Below are 24,848 nucleotides of genomic sequence, written 5' to 3' on the forward strand. Positions count from 1 at the left end.
TCTTCTATTAGAGAGAAGCCAGTTTTTCTCCAACTGAAGATAATCATTTGATGAATAATTTGAAAAAAGAAATTTTAAAGATAAAAAAGGAAATAAAACCTTTAAAACCACCATTAAGACACACCATGGATATATTTGATGAATTTTCTTTCAGGATTTTTTCTATGGTATGTATGTACAGCTTTATCTCTAGTTCAAAATGTAATACATATTTATGATAAACTATTTGAAGAAATAGCAGAGAAAATAAAAAAACTACCTGTAACGCTACCATCCAGACGCAACTACTCCTAACTTTTTAGACTATGTTTCCACACCAAATTTAATTTCCTCCTTAAATGATAGTAGAAAAAAAAAAAAAAAGATTTTGAAGCAGAGAAAAGGAATCCCAAGTTGACATAGCAAATATTAACTGGGTAAAATAAGTCTGTGATGATTCCCTCGCAGTACTGTGGGTCTCAGTTTCTAGTGTGTAACATTACCAAGCCTCTTACTAAAATGCAGATTCAAAATGCAGATTCTCCAGGTGTGTGGCCTAGGAGTCCGCATGTGAAAAGCTCCTGAGATGGTCTCTCTGCAGGTGATGTGTAAAATGATTGAACAAAAAGCTTAATAGCATATTGCAGTCATAGACGTGGAAGGCAATAAAGTAAAAACATATTCCTACAGCATTTATTTTATTTAAAACTCATTTAATAATAAGGATCAATAAGGCTTTACAATAAAAACAATATAACCAGAAACACAGGAGGATTCTTTACCATCTGAGCCTGAGAAGCCCAAGAATACTGGAGCGGGTAGCTGATCCCTTCTCTAGGGGATCCTCCCGACCCAGGAATCAAACCTCAAGGGTAAAACAAAGGAAACACCTCTGTCCTTGACTGAATACAAAGAGCTATGGGGCAAGGATTCGGAGAAGAGATGGGTAGTCTGCTTTTTTCTCTTTTGAGATTTAATTTGGATAAAAACTGTGCACAAATGAAAGAGATTTGCTCATATGCATTGTATCAACTATCACATTATAAATTTTTTTTATAGGCTTAAACCTGCAAATTCCATAGCATAGAGGAAACAGAGATGATAGTGTAAGGCTACCGTGTATTTAAATGGTCTTTTAAGAACTGGGTTAATTACTGATTCATCACCTTGACTGTAGTCATTTTAAGATACACTGTGATAAATATTTACTAATATTTATTGAGGCAGCAACAAGCACTGTGAAAGGCTTTCCATATATTAGTTTATTTACCCATTAAAACAACCCTATACTATACAGACAACTGGTAGAAGAGAAAACTGAGGCACAGGGGTCAACTAATTTACCGGAGGAAGGTCACCCAGCCAGGAGAGGGTCAGCATCAAGATTCAAACTTGCACTGTGTGATTTTAGAGGCCTCATTCCGCAAGTTAGTGCTTCTTTAGACTGGTATTGTATCAACACTGAAAACTCACAAAATCAACAGATATACATTCATACACAATCCATCTCTCCTTATTGTTTTTTCTTATGTGTGTATAGGTATATATGTAACCACACACACATGCAGTCACAATATAGATGTAGTTATATAGTCAGAGGTTGGTTAAGCTCTCCAAAAAAATAAAGCAGGGTAAGCAGATAAGCTAGAGGCTATAGGAATAGTCAAAAAGAAAAATAATGGTGGCTTGGATTGGGGGTTGTTGAAATTGATGGTGAGAACGGGTTGAAATATGGAAAAACTTTGAGTACAATCAACAGGATTTACATGGATTCAACCTGAAGCTTGAGAGAGAGGCATCAAGAATGACTCCAATTATAAAAACAGAGTTACAATTTGTCAAGACAGAACTGCTTCTAGGAGACCCAGATTTAAGCTGAAAGATAGAAATTTGGTTTTAGACATGCTGTTTGATATGCCAATTAGACACCCCAGTGGAGATACTATGCAGATAATTAGAAAGACAAGTCTGAAACTGGTGGAGAGATTAAGGCTAGATAGAGAGAGAATCGTGAGAGTTAATGTAGAGGACATCTAAGCATGCGTGTAAAACACAGAAAACATCCCAGGACCCCGAGACTGACCTGTGAGACATTTCCAACTGGATAGCAGGAGAAAATGAAAGATTTAACAAAGGAAACTGAGGAAAGCGGCCAGGCAAGTGAAAAGAGAAAAAGAGAAGGCCAAAAGGAAAAACTTCTTGAGAGGGGATGAGTGATGAACTGTGTTCAATACTATTAATAGACTAAGATGAGGAACAAGAATTGACCATTGGATTTTACAACAGAGAGGTCACTGCCCCTGTTGTGTCCTTGAAATGTGAGGACAGAACTCAGATCCAGGCCAAAGATGAGGGAAACTGGTATGGATTATGCAGAGCCATCAGATGGAAGCAGTATAATGCAAGAAAGATTAATCAAATATATTGTTCTATTATATTTCATCACTTCAATCAGAAAATAATAGTCTCTTCAAGTAGTCTAGAACAGCTGAAGATTGGTTTATGTTTATGAAGCTTGCAGAATACATTCTAAATCCTGAAATATTCTTTGTATCTAACTGATTCATTTATGTTCCCATTTAATTTTAAATTTGAAATTACATCAGGGGATTTTTATTCAGTTCTAAATTTAGAGATTTGGTTCCTACCAAGGGGCAATTTGCAGGCTAAACACTGATTAAAGCCATTTGACAGTCTTATTTAAAAAGTACATTCATAATATTTCTTATGTATATTTTACTAGTTTATTTTTAAAACTTGAATTGTTTTTAATGAAAAAAGCAGATAAAATAATGTCTAAAATGTAAACATATTAAGTAAATTTCTTTCTGAGCAGCTTTTGGCTGAGATACTCAAATCCTATCACAATGAATGAATATACATAATACATTGGCTTAGAAAAATATTGTGGGGTTTAGGTGTCCAACATAATAACTTGGAAATAAAATGTCTTTGTTTTTTTATTCATTAATAATTAACTATAAGAGTAAGAGGCCAAAATCCCAGAAGTGTTTATGATGAAGCAAAAACTCTTAAGGTATCTTTGATGCCCAAGTGGCATACAGATTTAGTTTTCTGAGACATTAATTGACTAATGCTGACTTTATTTCCTTTACATAATAAAATGATTCTATCTCAGTTGGAAACTGTGGCTTAGCAAAAATATTTCTGCCTTACCAGATCCAATCCATATGCACCCCCTCCACCCCCAACCAGGAATTCTGTGAGAAAGAAAGTAATGCCCTAGGCAGATGGCAGCCTATTTTCTAGTATGGAGAGCGGAGCAAGGCTCAAATTTCACCAGCTGTACCTCATTGGGAAATTGAATGCTGGCATTTCCAAAGGGAAGGTTTTCATTGAAACTTTGGACTTCATCATTTCTCCTTCCTGTGACAGACAGGTACTCTAAGTATCCAGCTAAATACTGTTAGCATCAGATATAATATGGAAAATTCTATTGTCTTTGGCAAACACTAAACTGAAAATTCATATTGAATAGATAACAAACAAAAACTGCCAATTTATTTGGCACTACGTAAAGCTGTAACACCTCCCTAACTATTTGGAAATATATATTTAGTTCACTTTGAGATCCCACAGACAGAAGAGCCTGGAAGGCCATAGTCCATAGGGTCTCAAGAGTCGGACAAGACCTAGCAACTAAACCACCGCCAAAAGTGGATACTAGGTAAAAATGTGAAGTATGTATATCTAGTCAGTGTAGCCTTAGACACTAGAAGCAGGAAAGAACTACTGAGATCGGTTTTTTCTCTTCCATAAGCTGAAGAGTTGCTTATAATAACATTATAATAGATCTGACTACTTCATTTTATTTATGTCCTACTGCCTTTATCAATGGAGAAGGCAATGGCACCCCACTCCAGTACTCTTGCCTGGAGAATCCCATGGACGGAGGAGCCTGGTAGGCTACAGTCCATGGGGTCGCTAAGAGTCGGACACGACTGAGCGACTTCACTTCACTCACTTCATACTTTATCACTGGAGAAGGAAAGGGCAACCCACTCCAGTATTCTTGCCTGGAGAATCCCATGGACAGAGGAGCCTGGCGAGTCATGGTCCATGGGGTCGCAGAGAGTTGGACACGACTGAAGTGACTGAGCACGCTCGCACGCCTTTATCAAGAACTGACCTTCTACATTTTGAGATACATTGAAACATGTTAGTCCTGGAAGTTTTCAAATCTTTCTCTCTTAGAGATTTTCCAAAGCAAGAATTCTTTGGCATTCATAAAGTTATGATTGATAGAAGAAATTTTTTAAAAACCAACAAATTCTTTCTATTTGTTTAAAGTTTCAACTCTTCAAGTTCTTGTCCTGTTAACTGAGTCCAAATGTGATCACATTTTTGTTTACCATTGAAGGTTGTTTATAAAAAGTATGCAGTAAGGATTTGATTGTATTGCTGCCTAAGGCATTCCTGGGGAATGAATATAAATATGTGTGTGGTATGGAAACGCTTATAATTTATGGTATAATACATTATATATATATATATATACACACACACACACACACACTTACACAAAAAGAATGCTTCCTAGAATCTAACAAAATTTAAGAGTCTGTCTAGTTTAAACTACCATGTTTTACTCCTACCTGGATAACAAGAGAAAACAACTGAAGTAACTCCTAAATTATTAGCTTCCTGTGATCATGTACTGTTTACCCACAGTAAGTCCTGGCGTCTCTGCTTATCTTTGGAGTGAAACTGAAACATCAGCACCACGCACAGATCTTACCAATACAGATCAATCCTGTCGAGCTGAGTTTGCTGCCAGGAGAACATTCACAATTGAAAGATCCAAGGTTGTTCCTGCAGGCCCCATTGACACATGGGTTGCTTTCGCATTCATTTATATCTACAATCCAGAAGGAAAAGATTCTGTTAGAGCTGCCATGTGTTTCTGGAAAATATTATTCCAACAAGCCACACTATGCCAGAACGTCTGGTAAACTTGGCTCTTGTAATTTTAATATGGATCTATGAGGCATAAAGTGAATGGGGAATGGAGACGTGCATTTTACAGTGTGGATACACATGTGCACAGCTGGGGGACTCAGCAGGACTACAGGAATCAGCCTGTTTTGAAAGGGTTCAGTATCTTTACTGTTTCACTACAACTTTACATAAATTGGATTAATTTTCTCTGGTAATGAGATATAATTTTCCTGTGGGAAATTCAAATTCTGAGTCCATGAAAGCAACATATTCCTAGGTGCAATGAGTGCTATGCACGAAGGGGACTGTTTCTGTCACTGGTGATTCCATGAGGTTTTGGAAGAATTTAAAAAGCCTACAGTAGAGACAACACATTGCAATCCTGGTTTTAATTCCAAACTCCTGGATACAAATCAGGAAATAAGGGATGAAACTTTAACACCAGGTATAGCCCTTTCTTCCAGCCCTTCTCCACCTTCCTGTTCACATTTCCATGTTTGGTTTGAGACATTTCAAAAAATATTTATTTATTTATTTGGCTGCATTGGGTCTTAAGTTCATGGGCTTAGTTGCTCTGTTGCATATGAGAACTTAGTTCCCCCACTGGGGATGGAACTCACATCCCCTGCATTGCAAGGCAATAGGTTCTCAACCACTGGACCACCAGGGAAGTCCTGGTGTGAGACATTTTAAAGCACAACTCATTGTGCTAAAATAAAAGAAGAGGAAAAATAAACTTTTAATTGTATTAAATAGATTTTTACTATCATTGATTTGAGTCTGAAGTCAAATTGCATATCATAATCTAAACAATTCCTGTTGATGGTCAGAAGTATGATGGAATTAGAGTAAGCCTATATTCTCAAGTAGTGACTAAACAAGATGTTAAACCAATAAAGTTAAATAGTTTAATACAAGTTAATTAAAAATAAATACAAGATTTAGCTAAACTACTAAAAACAATATCAAAGACTGACTTTCAGTATAAATTAACCACTCAATTTAAAGAAAAGATACTCAGATTTCTTTCTATAACTGGTTAATTATATGAAACAGGTCAACATACTTTAAGACACCCTTTTGTTGAATACTACCATTTCTGAATTCACCATAGTATTTATTATTTTTTTCTAAACACCTCTTTGAATTAAACAGGAATATTATATTGAGGAAAACATGCAAATAACTAGAAGATCATAACATTTACTCTTGAACATCTCAAGTCAAATATAAACTAAATTGGTTCTGAAAAGGAAGGGCTCATTGCTAATTTCAAGTCTGTAGACTTGAAATGCAAACTTAAAAATCCATGTGGAAAACAGTTATGTTTCCTCTTTGCTATTTCAAAACTACTAAATAAATACCCAGGTATTTAATGGATTCTTGAAGTAGAAATTGTTTTTAAGAAATATAAACGCATCTTTCTTTCAGGTCCTTTGTAGCAAGAAAGCCTCCTAAAAATATAAGAGCAGGTTTTGTAAATACAGCACAGATTTGGAATGAAAACATCTACTCCAGAGTACTAAATTAAAAAAAAAAACACACACACACAACATAAAAACTAATCAGATAGCCAAAAAAGAAGCAGATACTTAATCTGAAGACAGACTATATATCACCTATGAATTTAATCTGTTAAGAACCTCCCCAAAAAGAAAAATGTCAATTTCATCAACGTGCAAAATCCTGATTTTATATTAAGCAATTATGAACTCAGAAGGTATAAACACATGCAATGACAGCTACAGATATCAACTGTTTAATTTTTCTTTAAATACATTGTTTTTATGTTATAAATGTCATGGAACCAGGAACTGAAACAGTTCACTGTACATTCCTGGAAATAAACTTCAAAGCACATCTGGTTTACATTTAACTAGTTATGTCACTGGAAACACAACCTAAACCACAGCGCTTGCTGTAAAAATTTTAACTTTCACAGACTCTCAGAGCTCAAACAAAAAACGTAAAATACATTTTTGTAACTTTGGTTTGAAATATCAGAGAAACCTGATTACTGCTTTTTAATACCTACTTAAAATAGACTGTTGAAAACATGAATGACAAGTAAAATTAGTACATATAGCAAATATATATAGAGAAAGCTAGAATTGACAATGAATTGGCTAATAACTCCCTGCCTAGTCTTTGGAAATTAGTTTAGAAAGAATAGCATGCAGAGAACTGCTTCAGGCACACAAATTTATCGTGTGAATGCAAAGCTGGAAATAAGGAGGACACCCAAGGGGAAAAGATTTCCATGGCCTTTAGGTCTATTTCTTTTTTGCAAAACACTTTAATTAAATGCAAATAACTTAATAGTGGGATGAAAGCGTAGAAATAACACTTACCTAGCTGAGTTTTTCACAATAAATCATTTTTATTTCCACCAATGTCATAAGGCTAGAACCCAAATATTTCTCTATCATTTCTCTTTTATTTACATAACATGAACTTCTTTCTTATAAATGTCAGATATAAAACATTTCATATTAAAGAAAAGGCTAGTTTATCAGGAACAATTATTCTTTGGCAAAATAAGTAAAGACCATGCTTTTAAACCATCACGGCTGCTTGATTTGGTATTACTATGCGCTAATATTTATGTAATCATCTAATGTCATACTGGTGCTTCCCTGGTAGCTCAGCTGGAAAAGAATCCACCTGCAATGCAGGAGACCCCAGTTTGATTCCTGGGTTGGGAAAATCCCCTGAAGAAGGGATAGGCTACCCACTCCAGTATTCTTGGGCTTCCCTGGTAGCTCAGATGGTAAAGAATCTGCCTGCAGAGTGGGAGACCTGGGTTTGATCCCTGGTTTGGGAAGATTCCCCTGAAGAAGGGTATGGCAACCCACTCTAGTATTCTTACCTGGAAAATCCCCATGGACAGAGGAGCCTGCAGGGCTACAGTCCATGGGGTCACAAAAAGTCAGATACAATTGAGTGATTAAACACAGCAATGTCATACTATTAAACACCACTCTTCACTTTGTCACCTAAGTAGGTGAATCCCTTTTATTTATGCTTTGATATTCTACCTCTTAGTATGCTTCAAGTTCATCTTACTTGTCAAAATGGAAGCAATATGCTATAAATATTGACAATCTGGTATTCAAACCAAACTGACCAAACTGAATCAGACACCATCCATATAGCTCCCTGCTGTGTCTCCCTCACAATGGCACAAAAGGGTTCTGTCACTGGACAGGGAAACCAGTTCTAATAATCATCAGCTTCTCAGTTAAATGAAGATGATATCCTAAGTTATTATTGCTTTCAGAGCTTCCTGACATTTAACAATAGATCACTCCAATAGGCAATAGATAAAACTGAAAAAGGGCAGTGGGAAGGAGGTGTAGAAATTCAGGAATAAAAACAAAAGGAAACACAATTGTTGAAATCCCTTCTCCTACCCTCCCAAAAAACTCACGGAATAAACTCATGGTTTGGAATTATGTTCTTTTACAAAATGCATTTCTCATGGCAGTTCTGAAGGATAAAAGGTGTTGAGGGGAGGGGGCTCATGTTCAGTCATGCCCTACTCTTTGCAAACCTTTGGATTGCAGCCCGCCAGGCCCCTCTGTCCATAGCATTTTTTAGGCTAACGTACTGGAGTGGTTTGCCATTTCCTTCTCCAGGGGATCTTCCTGACCCAGGAATAACCTGTATTTCCTGCATCTCTTGTATTGCAGGCAGATTCTTTACCCCTAAGGCATTGGAGAAGCCCAAGGACAGTGGGTATGGGTGCTAAAAGATAAAAACTCTGGATGCATACACTTGGGAAGCTTGGACTAATGAAAAAAGATACTAAGAGAAAAAAAATACTAACAGATGTCTCTGTTCATCTATGGACAAGATGAATGAATCTTCAAGTACTTTAGTCAGGAATGGAAAGTATGCTTCTCTTTGAGGAGCTCCTGAAAAAGGTGTGGACAGGAGGGGAACTCAACAGTTATCTGAACTAAGTTTAGAAAAACTGCATTTTATACTGAGGTTTTCATTTTTCTTTCCTTTTTTTCTCTCTTCAGGCTAATTACTGTTTTTCACTGGTCCCTCAAATTCAATCCAAACTTAGAATTGCACTTTGTAATTGCATTTCATTGACTTCAGCTGAGTCATCTGTATTTTGGCATCTTGTTTGAGTCCTAAGTTGTTTCTGTTCATAAGAATGCTTTGAAGTTAAACAAGAAGAAGAGAATGTTAACATCTTTTTGCATAATATTACTATTGCAGTTTTCTTGGCTATGAAGTTACCAGGAAACAAATACTTTAATAGATTAAAAAAAAGGGTTATTCCAAATAACTTAAGATGAAATCTTTTTTTTTTTAAGTTACTATTCAGAAGTAGTTATTGGATTTGAGGATGTCATGGGACACTTCTGTAGGCCCACACAGTGCAACTGAAAAGGAATAATGACCAGTAGTCATACAGCAAATTATCCTGAAATACACAGTACTTTGATCAAGGAACAGAAATATAACTGAAGATACTCATAGCTTAGCTAGTATCTCACTGAAAATGGGGCCTTTCTGAAGCATTTAACTGATTCATATAACTTTCACTGCAGAAAAATGAGCTTAAAAGAAAAGGAAGGTTTTTTAAACAGCAATTCATGATCCTTAAATCCAAGCCATAACTTTCAAAAGGAAAGGACAATTTTCTTGGACTATAAATTTAGTTTAGGTGACCATTTTTACTCAGGCCTCAAATATAGGTTAGCCTATTTTCTGGGCCAACCTCTGAAGTTTATCAATCATTTGATAAATAAAATGCCTAAGAGCTGACTTTGTTGTGAGTTCAGGTTCTCCTAGGCTAATGTGTTACATTGGTTTTAAAAAGGGAAAACCAAACAAAAAAAAATCTGATATTTTATCAGCAAGTGAAACAAACTGGCTTCTTTCACTTATTTTCATTAACTTCAAAATGTGTGTTGATATTTCTTCTGAATGGGACAAAACTGATGGTTTATAAACTGGGCTAGATGCATGCTATTTCTAAAACTGGCAGATCAGCTGAGATCATAAAATTTAAAACATATTCAAACAACATTCTTTTTGCTCTATTGCTTGATAATGTATTTGAGGTTCATGCATATTAAGATGCTTACTAGTCACAATGAAGAAAAGTGGCTCTTACCTTCGCACGTCTCTGTCTCAGTCCTGAACACGTAGCCAGGTGGGCAGGTGCAGCTGTAGCTCCCAGGTGTGTTTCGGCACAGACCATTGTCGCACAGCAGTCTGTTTACCAGGCACTCATCAATGTCTGGAAGCCACCGTTAGAAGACAGGAGACACACACAGTGAAACGGACAGTACGATGCTCAAAATGCTTTAATTTTGTTATTTGTTTTTCTTCCTCATCCCATACCTTACTCTGTCTCTTTGTACCCAAAGCACATTCCTTGACCCTAAGCAAAATACATTTTACTCAAACGGAACAATCTTGTGCTTACTCTTAAGATGTTCTAAAGTCCCTGGGATGTGTGTTAATGCTTTGGAAAAGGCACATTACTACTTTGTTCTTCATTTACTTGTTGACCTGCAGTAGTCTCACATTTTAAGCATCATTATCGTCTCCCCCAAGATTATACACTTTACCAAGAGGCCCAATCACAATGTATTTATCCATCGAGCCATGCTGTGGGTTGAAATGTGTCTCTCAAAAAAATATTTTGAATCCCTAACCCCCAGTACCTCAGAATGTGACCTGATTTAGAAACAGGATTCTTAAATAGAGTAATCAAATTAAAATAAGATCCTTTGGGTAGGCTGTATTCCAGTATAGGTATGGACACCAACGACGGCAATAAAGGGGAAATTATGACACAGGGGCAGACACATACAGAGGGAAGTTGATGTGAAGATGCACAGGGGAAAGACAGGCGTGTGGCGCATCTAAAAACTGAGCAATGCTCAAGACTGCCTGCAAACACCTGAGACTGGAGAGGAAAAGGATTCTCCCACCGAGCCCTTCTCCCCTAGAAGAGGAAAGGAAGGATTCTCCCCTAATGAGAGCATGGCCCCACTGACACCTCGATTTTGGACTTCTGACTCCCAAACTATAACACCGATTCCCATTGTTTTAAGTAACCCCATTTTGGGTACTTTGTTAGGGTAGACCTAAGTAAACTAAAATTGAAATTTGTTTTTTTATTTTCAAAATCTAGTTTTAATTTTATTAAAATTATGCATGTACCTACTTTAAAGAGTTGAGCATTGCCATGAACCGTGTTCAGTGTGTGAATGTTCATTGAATTTCCTTGTTTTCAGTAGGGTACCCATGCACTCAGCTGTACTTAGATGCTACGCTGGAAGTGACTTTGCTTTTAGGGAATAAAAGCTAGGCGGTTTGCATAGTTTTATAAGTGTTCAACAATCTCTGGCTGGGGCCCTTGCCAGTAGGTATCAAAATCTATTTTAAGTGCATGATATTTAATATAACTTTATACATCCATTATATGTGTATCTTCAACCCAAGGTGAGATGGATATATATAGTAACATATATCAGTAATAAAACTCAAAACCATAAATATGGAAAAATAGATTTCTTTCTAATCATTCTAGACTTGTATTTGAGTTATTAGTGGTAGATGTAAAAATTATTATATATAATGAAGGATTGATTAACATTCATTTTATAAAAGTGGACTCAAATGCTCTGCTGGAAAATCTAGATTTTTCACAAATTCTTGAATATAAGAATTATGTACTTGAGGTTTTTCAAACATTCCCTTAAAAATTACAAAAGGAAACACCCATCTCATTTATCATGTTTGGATATATTGCAGCAATTGACTGTTTCTTTCCAAGTCAACCTGTAATATTTAATTTTCTTAATGTAGTATATTATCTGAGGAGAAGGCAATGGCACCCCACTCCAGTACTCTTGCCTGGAAAATCCCGTGGGTGGAGGACCTGGTGGCCTGCAGTCCATGGGGTCACGAAGAAGTCGGACACGACTGAGCGACTTCACTTTCACTTTTTACTTTCATGCATTGGAGAAGGAAATGGCAACCCACTCCAGTGTTCTTGCCTGGAGAATCCCAGGGACAGGGGATCCTGGGGGGCTGCCGTCTATGGGGTCGCACGGAGTCAGACACGACTGAAGTGACTTAGCAGTATATTATACATGCATACCACCTTGTTAATTTTTGAATCCCACTTCCTAGTAAAATATTATAGGATTAAGATATATGCAGATAAAACAGGCCAATAATTGGCTATATGTCCATTCATCTGGGGGAAAAACCTAATTTAAATATTAATACTAAATTGTGCACTAAAAAGTCTGTTACTGTTTAACAGTATTTGATTCCAATATTTTTATATTCCTATACTAAAAAGGAAACAAGAGAAACTGTAAGACCTCTAGTTTTACTCACTTATTTATAGTTTGATTCCTCCTATGATCCATGGGATTAAACTACACAGAAGGCTCCTGCATAATAAAACAAATAACTTACCAATACAATTTCTTCCAGAGGCATCTGGTTCATAGCCACTGTTGCAATTACACCGGTAACTACCACGTAGATTTTCACAAATTCCATTGGCACATATATCAGGATCCAGAGCACACTCATTGATATCTGCATTAAATGTTCAAAGTTTAATGCTCACAGTCACTTACTGTCTGTTGATACACTTATGTCCAGTAAAGATCACTCAAAACACATAGTGTTTAACCCTGCAACCCTCCAATTTGCTGTTGTTCAGAAAGGGAAAGGAAGTGAAAATAAGGAGTGAGAATAAAATCAAGAGATATGGGACACTTCCCTGGTAAAAATGAAAAGTGAAGGGAACTGGCAGAAATTCAAAGAATTAAGCCACGTAATGTGCTGGCATTTATGATAAAATTAATAAAGAAATTTATAGGCTGTTGGCTCAAAACCCAAAGGAAAACTCAACTTGATAGGTACTATAACCATCTAATTAAAAGGCAAAGATTTATTAGGATTTCTATATAATTTTATGGTCCCAAAGGCATGGAATATTTCTATTTTATTATCATTTTTTATAGTCAACTAAGCAATATGATACTTAGTAAATGTTTCTCCTTGTTGATAAGTTGAAATTGATGGAGAGGTCAGTTCAAATGTGGATGTTTGAGAACACAATGTTTTACAAGCCATGAACAGGACTACTCTCTGTCACGATAGGAAGTGGGACTTAAGGAATGATGTGCTTGTATGAGAAGCCACTAAGTTCCAACGGGGCAGCTGGCTCTGCTGGGGAGGCAATGATGGGAGGGAATAAAAAATGGTGTAAAACAAAATTTTGGTCACTATGCTCAAATTTTAACAGTAACTATTGTTTTCTAGAATTTAGGAAGCCTTAAATACTCCAGAAATGTCCGTCTTTTGGTTTTTGAGAGAAGCATCTTTGTAAAAGTTTGCATTTTTACTCTTGTTTCTGATGTTCTTTGCAAAGATGTGATATTTACTGTCAATTAATCTATAATTTGTCTAAAGTCTCATCAAATATGAAAGTAGAGGAATATTTATGCAAACTAAAGGTGAATAGCACCCTACAGTTTTAAAAAAACAAAAGATACTATATTAACATATAAAAGGACTTAAATTATAAACACATATGTACTTAATATTCAAATTCCATATTGGAATTTTGTTTATCATAGTGCTAAATTTAAAAGAAAACTTCATTGAAACTTTGTACTTCTATACATGGATAGAAACATTTTAGTATATTCCTAGCCATAAGGGCAGTATATCTCAAATATCTCTTGAAGATCCATATCAAATACCTCATACAGATTATTTTTGTTTATTCTATGTCAGTGCCATTATTTTACATTTTTTCTTCAAACTGACTCCCTTTTTTTTTAACCAACTGCAGCTTCTTCTTAAGCAAGGTATCCGTAAAATCATGGCTGTAATTTGTTAGTGACGTTTTTAACAACACGTATTTAACAGATAATTATATATCTACTAAGCAAAAAAATGATCATCTACATACTGCTTAATATCATCTAGCTTTTAACCACTCTTCTAGAAGAAAATTTATCTTACTACATTGCACGGATATATTTTATAATATAAATATACCATATCTATAATATTATAATAATAAAGATGTGCAATAGTTATTATAAGATTGAGAATTGAATAGTTACCTCTTCCATCCACAGTGATACCTACTCCACTACTACAAAGGCCATGGAATTCAGCTGTAAGATAAAGACACACAGAGAAATCAAAAGCTCTAAATTACATCAGTTTCATACACAAGTCACTTTCATAACTCCAAAACTATCATTAAAAAGAATTATCTGAAATAACTTAAAATTGAAAACAAATCACAATTTTCTAGCACATAATTATTTTAAGAGTTCCAAAATCAGAGATAAGTGTAAAAAAGTAAAAAAACGAAAAACAAAAACCAAAACTTGTGATTATCACTTTAATCATTAATATATTGATAAATATTACAAATATTTTCTACTTATGGAAACTTAAAAAAAATCTAAATTGTATTATAGAGATTAATTTTAAGCTTTTTTTTCCTTCTCTCAATAACAGGAAACATATGTAATAAGTAGCATTTACTATGTCATATGCCTGATACTGTTCTAGCATTTTGAATCTAACAATTTATTTAGCCCTCCCAATACCACTAACTAGATACTGTTATTTTCCCTCTTTTATAGCCAAGAAAGTTGGAATAGAGATGGGAAGTAATATGCTTATATCACAGAGGTTATAAGTGGGGGAGCAGGCTTAGACCCTCTGTATTCTAAAACAGACACTTCACGTAATAGCCCACTTAATAGATTAATATTTTTTTCTCAGTTATGTGGATGTATTACACTCATTCAATCTCTTATTGATGAAATTAGGTTTGTTCAACTTTTGGCAATTACTGATATAATAAATAATACAAATTTCAAAATATCACTAGGCTAATCTCTTAGAAGTAAAACTGCTCAAAGTTTAGGTTTCTTTTAAGGTTTTTGATAGTCTTCCTCTCCCAAAATATCCCAGGTTACACTTTCAGCAGCAGTGTAAGAGAATACCCATATTGGTATAACCTTCCGGGGAGAATCAATCATTTTTACCAATCTATAAACAAAAATGACACTTAAAAATTTTTTCTTTTAATTTTAAACAGATTAGGCATCTTTTTATGTGGCACTCTATCATTTGCACTTCTGCTTTGTCAAGTTTTGTGTACACTGTATTTTTTTCTATAGAGGATTTCAACTTTGCCTATTGATTAATGTAAATTTCTTATAAATTAAGGAAAATATTTTTCTAATTCATACACGTCTTTGGGGCGTGTTTTGAAAGTCCTTTATCATTACAAGATAGCAAAAAGTTTGCATCTTCTACAAAAAAGTTATTTTGCAACATTTAATATAGGGAGCTACCTTCATATTTTTTCCAATATTTATCAACAATATTCATTACTTTTAGTTCAATTTGTTCTTGCTGATCTAAATGTCACCTTTATTGTATTCTATAATCCCATTTATATTTACAATTGTTCCTAGATGCATTTTATTAGTTCACTGATCCTTTTATCTAGTCTAGCTATCAATTTTTATACTTCTTTCATAATATGCATAATTCACTTAGATACATTAAGATACTTCATTAACTCCTTTCTTAAATAATATGCATATTCTTTCATAATAAGCATAATTCACTTAGATATATTAAGATACTTCATTAACTCCTTTTTTAAAAAAATGTCATACTCAGTAATTCTTCCAGAGGGATGCTAATTAATTTTCTAAGGTTTGAACAGTCCATTCAGTATTTTTTAACAGAATTACTAGCCACTTCCTTTGCTAGAATGCATTTCTTTCATTTTCCACCTGGGAAATTCTTACTTTTTTTTTTTTGAGACCAAAGTAAGTATGCATCCTTCTTTGCAGTCTTTCCCAGTCTCCCCAGGAACTGCTCCTTCCTTTGTGCTCTCCTGGCTCCTTAGGTTTCTTTTCAAGGCAGCAATCATACTAAATTGTAATTTATATATTTGCCTACCTATATTTTCAACTCTTCTTGACTTTAAAGGGAAAAAAAAAAAGAGAGACTGTGTTTGAGTCCCTGCTGTACTTATATCTATTCAATACAGTTTTCATAAAAGTATGAATAACCAGTCACAGAATAGTCAGATTAAACCATTTAATGTGCCTGTAACATATGGTAACATTCAGAAAGAAATTTATCACTCTCTGGAACTACTGATAGATTCCTTATAGACCAAACTTCTGATAGACTGCATCCTAATACCATTCTGCATGAAAATTAAAAATAAATAAAATCAGGTTCTCATGAACTTATCATAACCTTGAAAATGGTAAGTCAATTTTATGCTATTTATCTTCAGAATGATGAGAGATGAAAGACTTTGAGGCTAGCATATTCATGTAAAGAATCTGGTTTAACGGTCATAATTGGATCATAAGGTAAATTTTCCTATTCACTATGGGTTCTCTTTCCCTAGAGATCATAAGTAAATATAAGCCAGATCTTACTATATGCCTCACATATCAACACAGATTTGGATTTCTTTCCTTTCGTTAAAGACAGACAAGACACTTCAGAGTCGAGGTACTCTTTGAACCACTATCTAATGTTAGCTTAGATAGATTCCTTTTCAGGTACGGAACTGGCAAAGGTGTCTACCTGAGTTTTTAGCAGGGCATGGCTGGCAGGGCTCTCCAAAACCATAGTCTGGATTGGCACAGCAGCATTCCGACTTGGTCACGGCGCCGGGGAAGGGCCGCACACACACTCCCTTCTTGATCCCACCGTAGCATGTACTACGCATGTGAGTGTCTGAGGAGAAAACAATGACTTGAGATAGTGATACAGAGACAAAGAGATTTCAAAACAGAAGGCTTCTTGTAACTTAAGTGGCCACTATATAGGAAGCTTCTGGATAGCATCTGTCACTTCTCTTTTTCTTTGTATCTTTAGCATCTCATAGCATTAGGAGATCAACAAATGTTTATTGTGAGAGGAAAAGAATAAATGCATACGAACAATTTTTTTCTCCAATAATTTTTATGCATTACACAAGCATCAATTATCCCACTTATCCTCACAGGCCCCTCATTGACCCAGGTATATTTCCACAGCTATAAACAAGCTTCTCTTGTTGCAGAGCTTGGATCCTAGGGCACTCGGGCTTCAGTGGTTGCAGCACCGAGGCCCAACAGTTGAGGCTCCTGGGCTTCAGAGCACAGGCTCAGTAGCTGTGGTGTGTGCTTAGTCCAGGGCATGTGGGATCTTCACGGACCAGGGATCGAACCCGTGTCTCCTGCATTGGCAGGCAGCTTCTTTACCACTGAGCCACCAGGGAAGCTCTGTTATGACTATGTTTTAATCTCTGACTCTCAACAAATCCAGTTCTATAAATATTACCACTACTACGTGTCTGTGGTGCTGTGCCTGTTGCTTTATAGACATTATGTCATTGAACATTCAACAACTCCATAGGGTAGTGATCATTATCCACTTTTCATAGATGAGGAAGGTGAGGTTCAGAGGCATTACGTAAGTACCTCCAAGTCCTAGACTATCCACTGCCTGAGCAGAAATTCAGACACAGGCTTGTATGACCTCCAAAGCAATTCTTCTTTATACTATGTCAGATTATACCCTGAAGACACATAACCTGGTTACTGTGCTCATCTAAATTCTCATAAAATACAGGACAACTTTATGAGATGGTAAATGGTGAACTATTAAAAAAAAACTCAGATCATCATACAGGCCAGAGAAGCAGTAGAGCTTTTAAGCAGTCTATTATATAGTAATTCCATCAAAGAGATAATTATTATAAATATTTATAATTATTCACAATTTGTTGGAAATAATTAATTTTATCTGCTTGCTATGCAAAGTACTTATGTCCTGTGATCTGGTGTTTTTTCTGGTTTAACAATGAGATGGATGTGTGGCTGCATGAAGCAGAGATGTGTGTATGCTCAAATGGAAGAGGTTTTCCGACACTGACCCTGGGGAGTAGAAGCGCTGTTCCTTTCTGCCTCTGCTATGACCTCGTTTGGGAGGGTCAGCTCTGAGTTACAAGTATAGGACTCAACAAATACAACATAATTCATGACTTGCAGTAAGATTTTTGTGAGTTCTTAGGATGGTACCCTTTATCTCAAAGGCATCCCAGAATGGTCAAAGTTATTTCTATTTTCATGCTGAGAACGTAAGCCAGGGGCAATTTTTAGAAGCAAGTTGATAAAAAGCCTATGGTACTCACTTCTACCTTTGATGAAAACAGTTGAGTTTTCCCTTTTCAAAGACCCCAGATTGGAACTCTAGCTCATTTTATTCTCTTCAGTGTAAACAAGCCAGCATTCACAGTAGACAGGATTAGAGACACCGATAGCAGCAGGACCATCAGTACCAGCTCACATGAATGTTTTGGTTGGTGATTGGACTTAAACCCTATGCTATGCCTTTTCCATGTGTTATCAAATTTCTCCATGTGTTTTCTTTCTTAAAGACTGGAATTGCTGAAGGATTTTCTCAGATAATTAGCATACTTTACCTTTGTATTTACCAAAGGTAAAGTATATATGGGCACAAATGCTAATTTTACTTTATTCTTCATTTTTCAGTATCAACATTTCTTTATAGCTCAAAGCAGCAACTCTTAAGACTATGTTTAATGTAACACTACTATTCTGATTTAACAAAACAGTAGTAATTGTAATAGTTTACTTATTGGGTATGTGTTATGTGCCAGACATCATTCAAGATTTATACCAATAAATCTAATATTAACCTATTTGATCCTCAAAACAACCAGTGAGGAAAGGATGCACAGAGAGGTAATGTATCTTGCCTAAGGCCACACAGCTAGTATAAAGAGCAGAACTAGGGTAAAGAACAAAAATTAACCTTTTAGCTGACAGAACTGTCAAAGAGTGTTCATGAAGATGCTGAAATACTCTTAAGCTAACATAACAGGATGTTAAAAAGTAAATTTAAGCTGAAATCTCATGGTGCTAAATAACATATAACGAGGTGAATTTTGAGACTCCATCCTGAAGGAAGTAGAAACGGAAGATTCGTTGCCAGGTTCTTAAACCCCTCCCAATATCCAGGATACAATTTAGAGAGAGGCAATTAAGAGTTTTTGAGGAGGATTTTTTGGGGGCAAGAGCCAGATTACAAATTGGGCATGCTTCCATCTTCACTGCTGGGCAAGAGAAAAGAGCTTCACAGGGAACAGCTTGAAGAATTTGTACCAAACTCTATCAGGGACCCCTAGCACACAGGAGAGTGGCTGCTATTCCCACCGCAGAATCAAAGGACAAAGGCAAGAGCAACCTCTGTTCACTCAGTTCACAGGGCAAAGGGTGGCATGTCCGGTGGATTCGACGAGGCCACGGTAACTGGAGGCTCTAAAATGAACGCATAGAGAGGAGACGAGACACCATTAGGGACAGTCTGTCTAAAGTGGACTGCACAAAGACCTGGGGTTGGGCCAGGAGCAGCCACCAGGAGAAAAATGCAGCGTCTGCATCTTGTCACGGGCAGGCCAATACTGTTGACACCCTCATGAAATCACTCACAAGGATGAAGCTGGCTTAAACTTGTGTCAAGCCCAGAAATCTTGAAGTAACCCTAGAAGAGTGTGCTTCTGCCTTCTTTCCTCTCCCCTTGTGCTTTGACTGCTCTGGTAGAGTCAGAAACATCCCAAGCTCATGAAGGTGTGAGCTTGGGAAGGGAAGTCATAACTTCAAATCAAGTTCAGAATATTGACTATTATACATCACTGGACATTCTAACTGCTAAATCCAGAATGTTTTCATTACCTCAAGCAGTCTTTTAAATTTCTGCCATCTAAAAACTGTAAAGTTAGAGGTACCTAAGTTTTCTTCCTTATTAGATAAACTGCTCCCATTGAATAATTAAAAATATGTTTTGAAAGGATTGAGAAAATACAGTTGCCTTTTGTTCATATCCTGTCTGTGAATCATGCTTCTTCAATATCCTGGTTACAACAGTAGTTTAATTTTCTGAAAATAAAAAACCCCATCTCAGTATGTAGGTAAACAAAAATGAACAAACAAATGAAATGTAAAATTAAAGTGTGAACTCTAATAATAATTCATAGTAATGATTCATTTCTAACCTCAACAATCAATGCGTCTAAAAGCATCTCAAAAGGCAGAAGACATGAAGAAAACACATCCAGCATGTTAAAGAAGAGCTATATAATTTTACACACAGAACAAATGGTGTTTTTATTTTAAAACGTTTAAGTAATTACAACTGTGAAAAACTGGAGAGAGATTCCCCCAAAATTCTAATGCTTTTTCTGTATATGGACAAGAGAATGAGTATTTGTGTTTGAACACTCAATTCCTAACAACTTCTCATATGTCGGTTGCTTAAAAGAAAAATTTCTCCCTCCAAAACTGGTTTTGAACCAATCATAGATTTCAGCAAAGCCATTTAGATAAAGGAAAAAGGCAACTGAAAATATTTTAGCCCTTTAAGCAGAAAGGAGCTACATTCTTCTAGTTACTGTGTTTGAAAGAGTCCTGAACGAAAGTGCTGACAATCGTGTAAGCTGAAATAAATCCTAGCCTGGATAGAGTGGATGAAACTTTAAGTGGACAGATTATTTCCATCTGCTGTTGCTTCTTCTTCTTTTTTTTTTTTTTTTTACATAACCTTCAGAATCCAAATGTTTTGATTCCCATAGGTTAAGAATAAAGTATAACCAGCTATGTCTGAGAAAGAATTTCATTTCTCTCAAATAATACTTTTAAACCACTGAGTATGTCTGTCTTTTACTCTATGACCTGAGAAATAGATGGTGCACAATGGCTAATTCACTTTCATGGAAGTGCTTTGGAGAGAATATGGCATTCAATGTATTTTCACAACTACTCCCTCTGCTCTTGATATCATTAGGACATAGTGGTTGGGGTTTTGAATGCCAAAGATATTTTCGTTTTGCCCGCCTCTTTAAAGCTGATGCCTGTTCACTCAAAAGTAGGAATTATTCCCAAGAGGAATGATGAATGGTTTCAAATAAAATATACATTTTCTCTCATACTCTTTCCTCGTTTCTATCATTACACGGCACTGAATAACTATTTAGAAACATTTCCAACTTTTGATATAAGTTGAAGTTCTAACATATAAATTATTTACATTTAAAATTTTTTTTGGGAAAAGCAGCAGACTCACAGACATAGAGAACAATCTGGTGGTTACCAGTGGGGATGGCAGGAGGGGCAACATAGGGATGGGGGAGTGGAGATACAAACTGTGGGTGTAAGACAGCTTAAGGACGTACTGCACAGCATGAAGAATATAGCCAATATTCTGCAATAACTGTAAGTGAAATTAACCTTTAAGATTGTATAAAAATAAAATTTAAAAGGCTTCCCTGGTGGCTCAAACAGTAAAGAACCTGCCTGCAATGCAGAAGACCCGGGTTCTGTCCCTGGCTGGGAGGATCCCCTGGAGAAGGGAATGGCTACCCACACCAGTATTCTTGCCTGGAGAATTCCATGGAGAGAGGAGCCTGGCAGGTTACAGTCCATAGGGTCTCACAAAGAGCTGAACACAGCTGAGCGACTAACACACACATTTTAAAAAAATGTTAAAGCTCAGATCACAAAAATAAATATTGTTTGGGTAAAAATAAGAGTTTATTTAAATACAACTGCTGTCCCTGTTTCATGTCTCATTAATTATAAAATATATATCCATTGTATGTAGTGTTCGTCTCTCGATTGCGTCCAGCTCTTTGCGACCCCAGGGATTATATAGCCTGCCAGGCTCCTCTATCCATGGGATTCTCCAGGCAAGAATACTGGAGTGGGTAGCCATTTCCTTCTCCAGGGGATCTTCCTGACCGAGGGATCGAACCTGGGTCTCCTGCATTACAGGCAGATTCTTTTCTGTCAGACCAGAGAGACATGGTTATCTAACAATATGAAGGACACTGGTAAAGGACAATTTTCTTTTCCTTCTCTAGCATTTCTATCTCATCAGAGGCTACTGAAGGGAGCTAGTTGGGCTCTTTGTACCTTTTTAAAAACTGCCTTATTGAGATATAATTCACATACAAAGAATGCACCCATTTAAGGTAAATAAATTCAATAGCTTTTAGCGCATTCATAGGGTTGGACAATCGTTATTCTAGCTGATGTTAGAACTTTTCATCTTCTCATAAACACCTTTAACAATCACCTCCTTCTCCCACCACCCTCAAACTCTCTGCTCTGAGCAACCACTCACCTGCTCAGTCTCGACAAATCTGACCTTTACAAACATTTCATTTGGAATCGTACACTGTGTGGTCTTCTGCGTGTGGCTTCTTTCACTTAGCATGATGTTTTCAAGCTTATCCATGCTTTCACGTATGTTAGTATTGCGTTCCTTTTTATGGCTGAATATTATTCTATTGTATAGATACACCTTTATCCCGTTTTCAAAGATCATTCGGTCACTGGGGCCATTACAGAATGTTTCACTTACCAACACACACGCGTCCGTCCACACCCACAGCCAGACCTGGGGGACAGTCACAGCGGAAGGATCCTTCGTTGTTGATGCAATGCCCATTCATGCAGATTCCTGGGGTCTGGCACTCATCAACATCTGCCCAGAGAGGGGAACACAAGCCGGGCCATTACTCTAACTTTATTACAGAGTGGACCTGTTGCCACTGCTGTACACTTTGAACATTTGGTTTTCAATTTTATAACTTGTGCGAGAATACACAAATGTGACAGCGAATCTTTTACACAAATGCAACTCTTTCAAACACATTTTCAGAAAGATTGCATGAAAGTAGATTGTTTTACCCATTAGAAGAGTATCACAAATTCATTTTTCATTATTTATTTGGCAATTCTGTTTAATATTAAATGATATTCAACTCAAATTAGTTAAGTGAAACAAATTCTTAAAACCAAGGTAAATGTTTTTAACTAACTTTCATTTACACATACATAAAATTCCAAGATGCTGTTTTAATATTAATTCAGTCAGTTCACAGTAACAAAATAATTTGAAGTCTCTGGTAATTTTCAAAGTGCTTAAATTTATGAAATGTAACCCACCATTAAATGGCTTCCCTGTAAAGGGGAACAGCCTTCAAAACACAGAGCTGCCAAATCACGAGCATTTCAAAATTTATGGATTACAGCATTTGTAATAAAAATTAATAAAAGTTTCAATAAAGCAAGAACTGGTGAGATTTAGGTCATATTTTTTGTATATTTAATTTTCTTAAGAAATGCTGAAAAAGTTACAGGCTGTAATGTAATGCTACGCACTGGAACAGAATGCTAATCTCATATCCTGTGATTAATCCAAGTTAGCTAACCTTGAGATGACATTCCAGTCCTGAGTTCAATCAGCAAAGCTACAATATTTCTATTTAATAGTGAACTTCCTTTTCATGAATAGTCAAGAAACTACTTTCATTCAGAAATACAAGAATCAGTCTTGATTTTTCTCTGTCCACTGTCCCTGGAATTTCACTGACATTATAGGGTTTGGCTATGAGTATTATTTGCTATTCAGATCAATTTGTGTGACTGAAGGCAGGAAGTATTCATGGAGTTAATTTTGTCCAAAAGGAGGAAACTGGAATAAAACTTGTTTTTGTAGTAGAACTACAAAATTTGTTGCATCTTATTAAATTCCAACTGTGAATATAAACATAATGTAGTCTTATTTATTTCCAAGACTTATCTTTTGCTTAGTAAAGTTACCACTAGAGCTTGGGCTTCAAAATGGTTTTATAAATAAAAGAGTTGCTAGAAATATTCAAATTACTTCTTCATGAAATCAATACAAGGCTTTTAGATATGGATATGGTAACAAATGATATGTGAATTAGCTTATGGAAAAGTTATAATGCAAAACCAGTAATGAATGACAGTGGAAAATCTAGTTCTGAGAATACAATATTTTTCTTCCTCTTTTTTTATGTAAAAAGTTGAGAGAACTTATTTCTTCATTGTCTTTTCCAGATTTGCTAGAACCACTCTGTCATTCCCTTAATTCTTCCTATGCCATTATTATTTTTGTAAAGACACTGGTGTTCCACAGACCACAAAGTATGTTTTTCTAGGAAGCTTTAGACACCTGCCGTACTGAATTACCGAGAGTTGTGAATAATACAAAATCCACATGAAGAAACCGAAGTAATTCTTGCATGATTCATTCAGATAAAAAAGATGGTTTCAATCATGGTTACTTTCCCATCTCAGAGCCATACGTACCAGTGCAGTAACGCCCATTTGGAGCCAAGATAAATCCTGGTTTGCAGATGCACTTGAAGCTGCCATCTTCATTAATGCACATCCCATTCAAACACATGTTGGTAGTTGTACATTCATCATGGTCTACAGAAGGAGAGAGTGACTTACACAGCTGGCCTGGAGGAAGCCAGTTCCCCCCTTCCTACAAACAACTGCCAGGCATATTCTACTGCATAAATGAGCCAAGTGGTCACAGACTTTTTTTTTCCTTATGAATGCCAACCGAGTGAGAGCAAATAGTGCGGAAAATGTGAAGGACCATTAGTGTAAAAGACACAGAGGAAAAGCATTAAGGAAATTTTGTGTGTAGTTTCTATTAAAATCACATGAATAGAGTTTTATTTTGATTACCAAAAAGTTACTATTTCTTTCATCAGATGTTTATATTGTATGAGAGAATAAAGCAATGGCAAAGCTCACTGCACATGAAATGATCTGGACTTTGATTAGTGGGTGAAATATGTGCTTCTGTGCAAATAGAATATTCCTGTGGCATATTGGTGTTTACTACACTGCTAGACATCACCAGGACCACAAATTTGGAGATTTGATTATCACATACATCAAGTGTTTTTGTGCTTCCCTAGACTGGAGGTGGGTCTTTTCTGTGTTATCAAT

At 36.0% G+C, this 24,848-nt stretch overlaps 1 protein-coding gene across 1 annotated transcript in view; it reads right to left on the bottom strand.

The window, feature by feature from the left end:
• Window positions 1-24,848, bottom strand: part of FBN2 (fibrillin 2) — a 225,342-nt gene that overhangs the window by 75,887 nt on the left and 124,607 nt on the right. The window contains exons 14-20 of the mRNA XM_045166621.1: window positions 24,192-24,314; window positions 22,435-22,557; window positions 16,591-16,743; window positions 14,073-14,126; window positions 12,403-12,528; window positions 10,076-10,201; window positions 4,739-4,858 (exon numbers count right to left, since the gene is read on the bottom strand). Of these exons, the coding sequence (XP_045022556.1) occupies window positions 4,739-4,858; window positions 10,076-10,201; window positions 12,403-12,528; window positions 14,073-14,126; window positions 16,591-16,743; window positions 22,435-22,557; window positions 24,192-24,314 (825 nt within the window). The remainder of the gene's footprint in view (window positions 1-4,738; window positions 4,859-10,075; window positions 10,202-12,402; window positions 12,529-14,072; window positions 14,127-16,590; window positions 16,744-22,434; window positions 22,558-24,191; window positions 24,315-24,848) is intronic.

This window comes from Bubalus bubalis, chromosome 9, assembly GCF_019923935.1.
Source record: "Bubalus bubalis isolate 160015118507 breed Murrah chromosome 9, NDDB_SH_1, whole genome shotgun sequence".
Classification (NCBI taxonomy): Eukaryota; Metazoa; Chordata; class Mammalia; order Artiodactyla; family Bovidae; genus Bubalus; species Bubalus bubalis.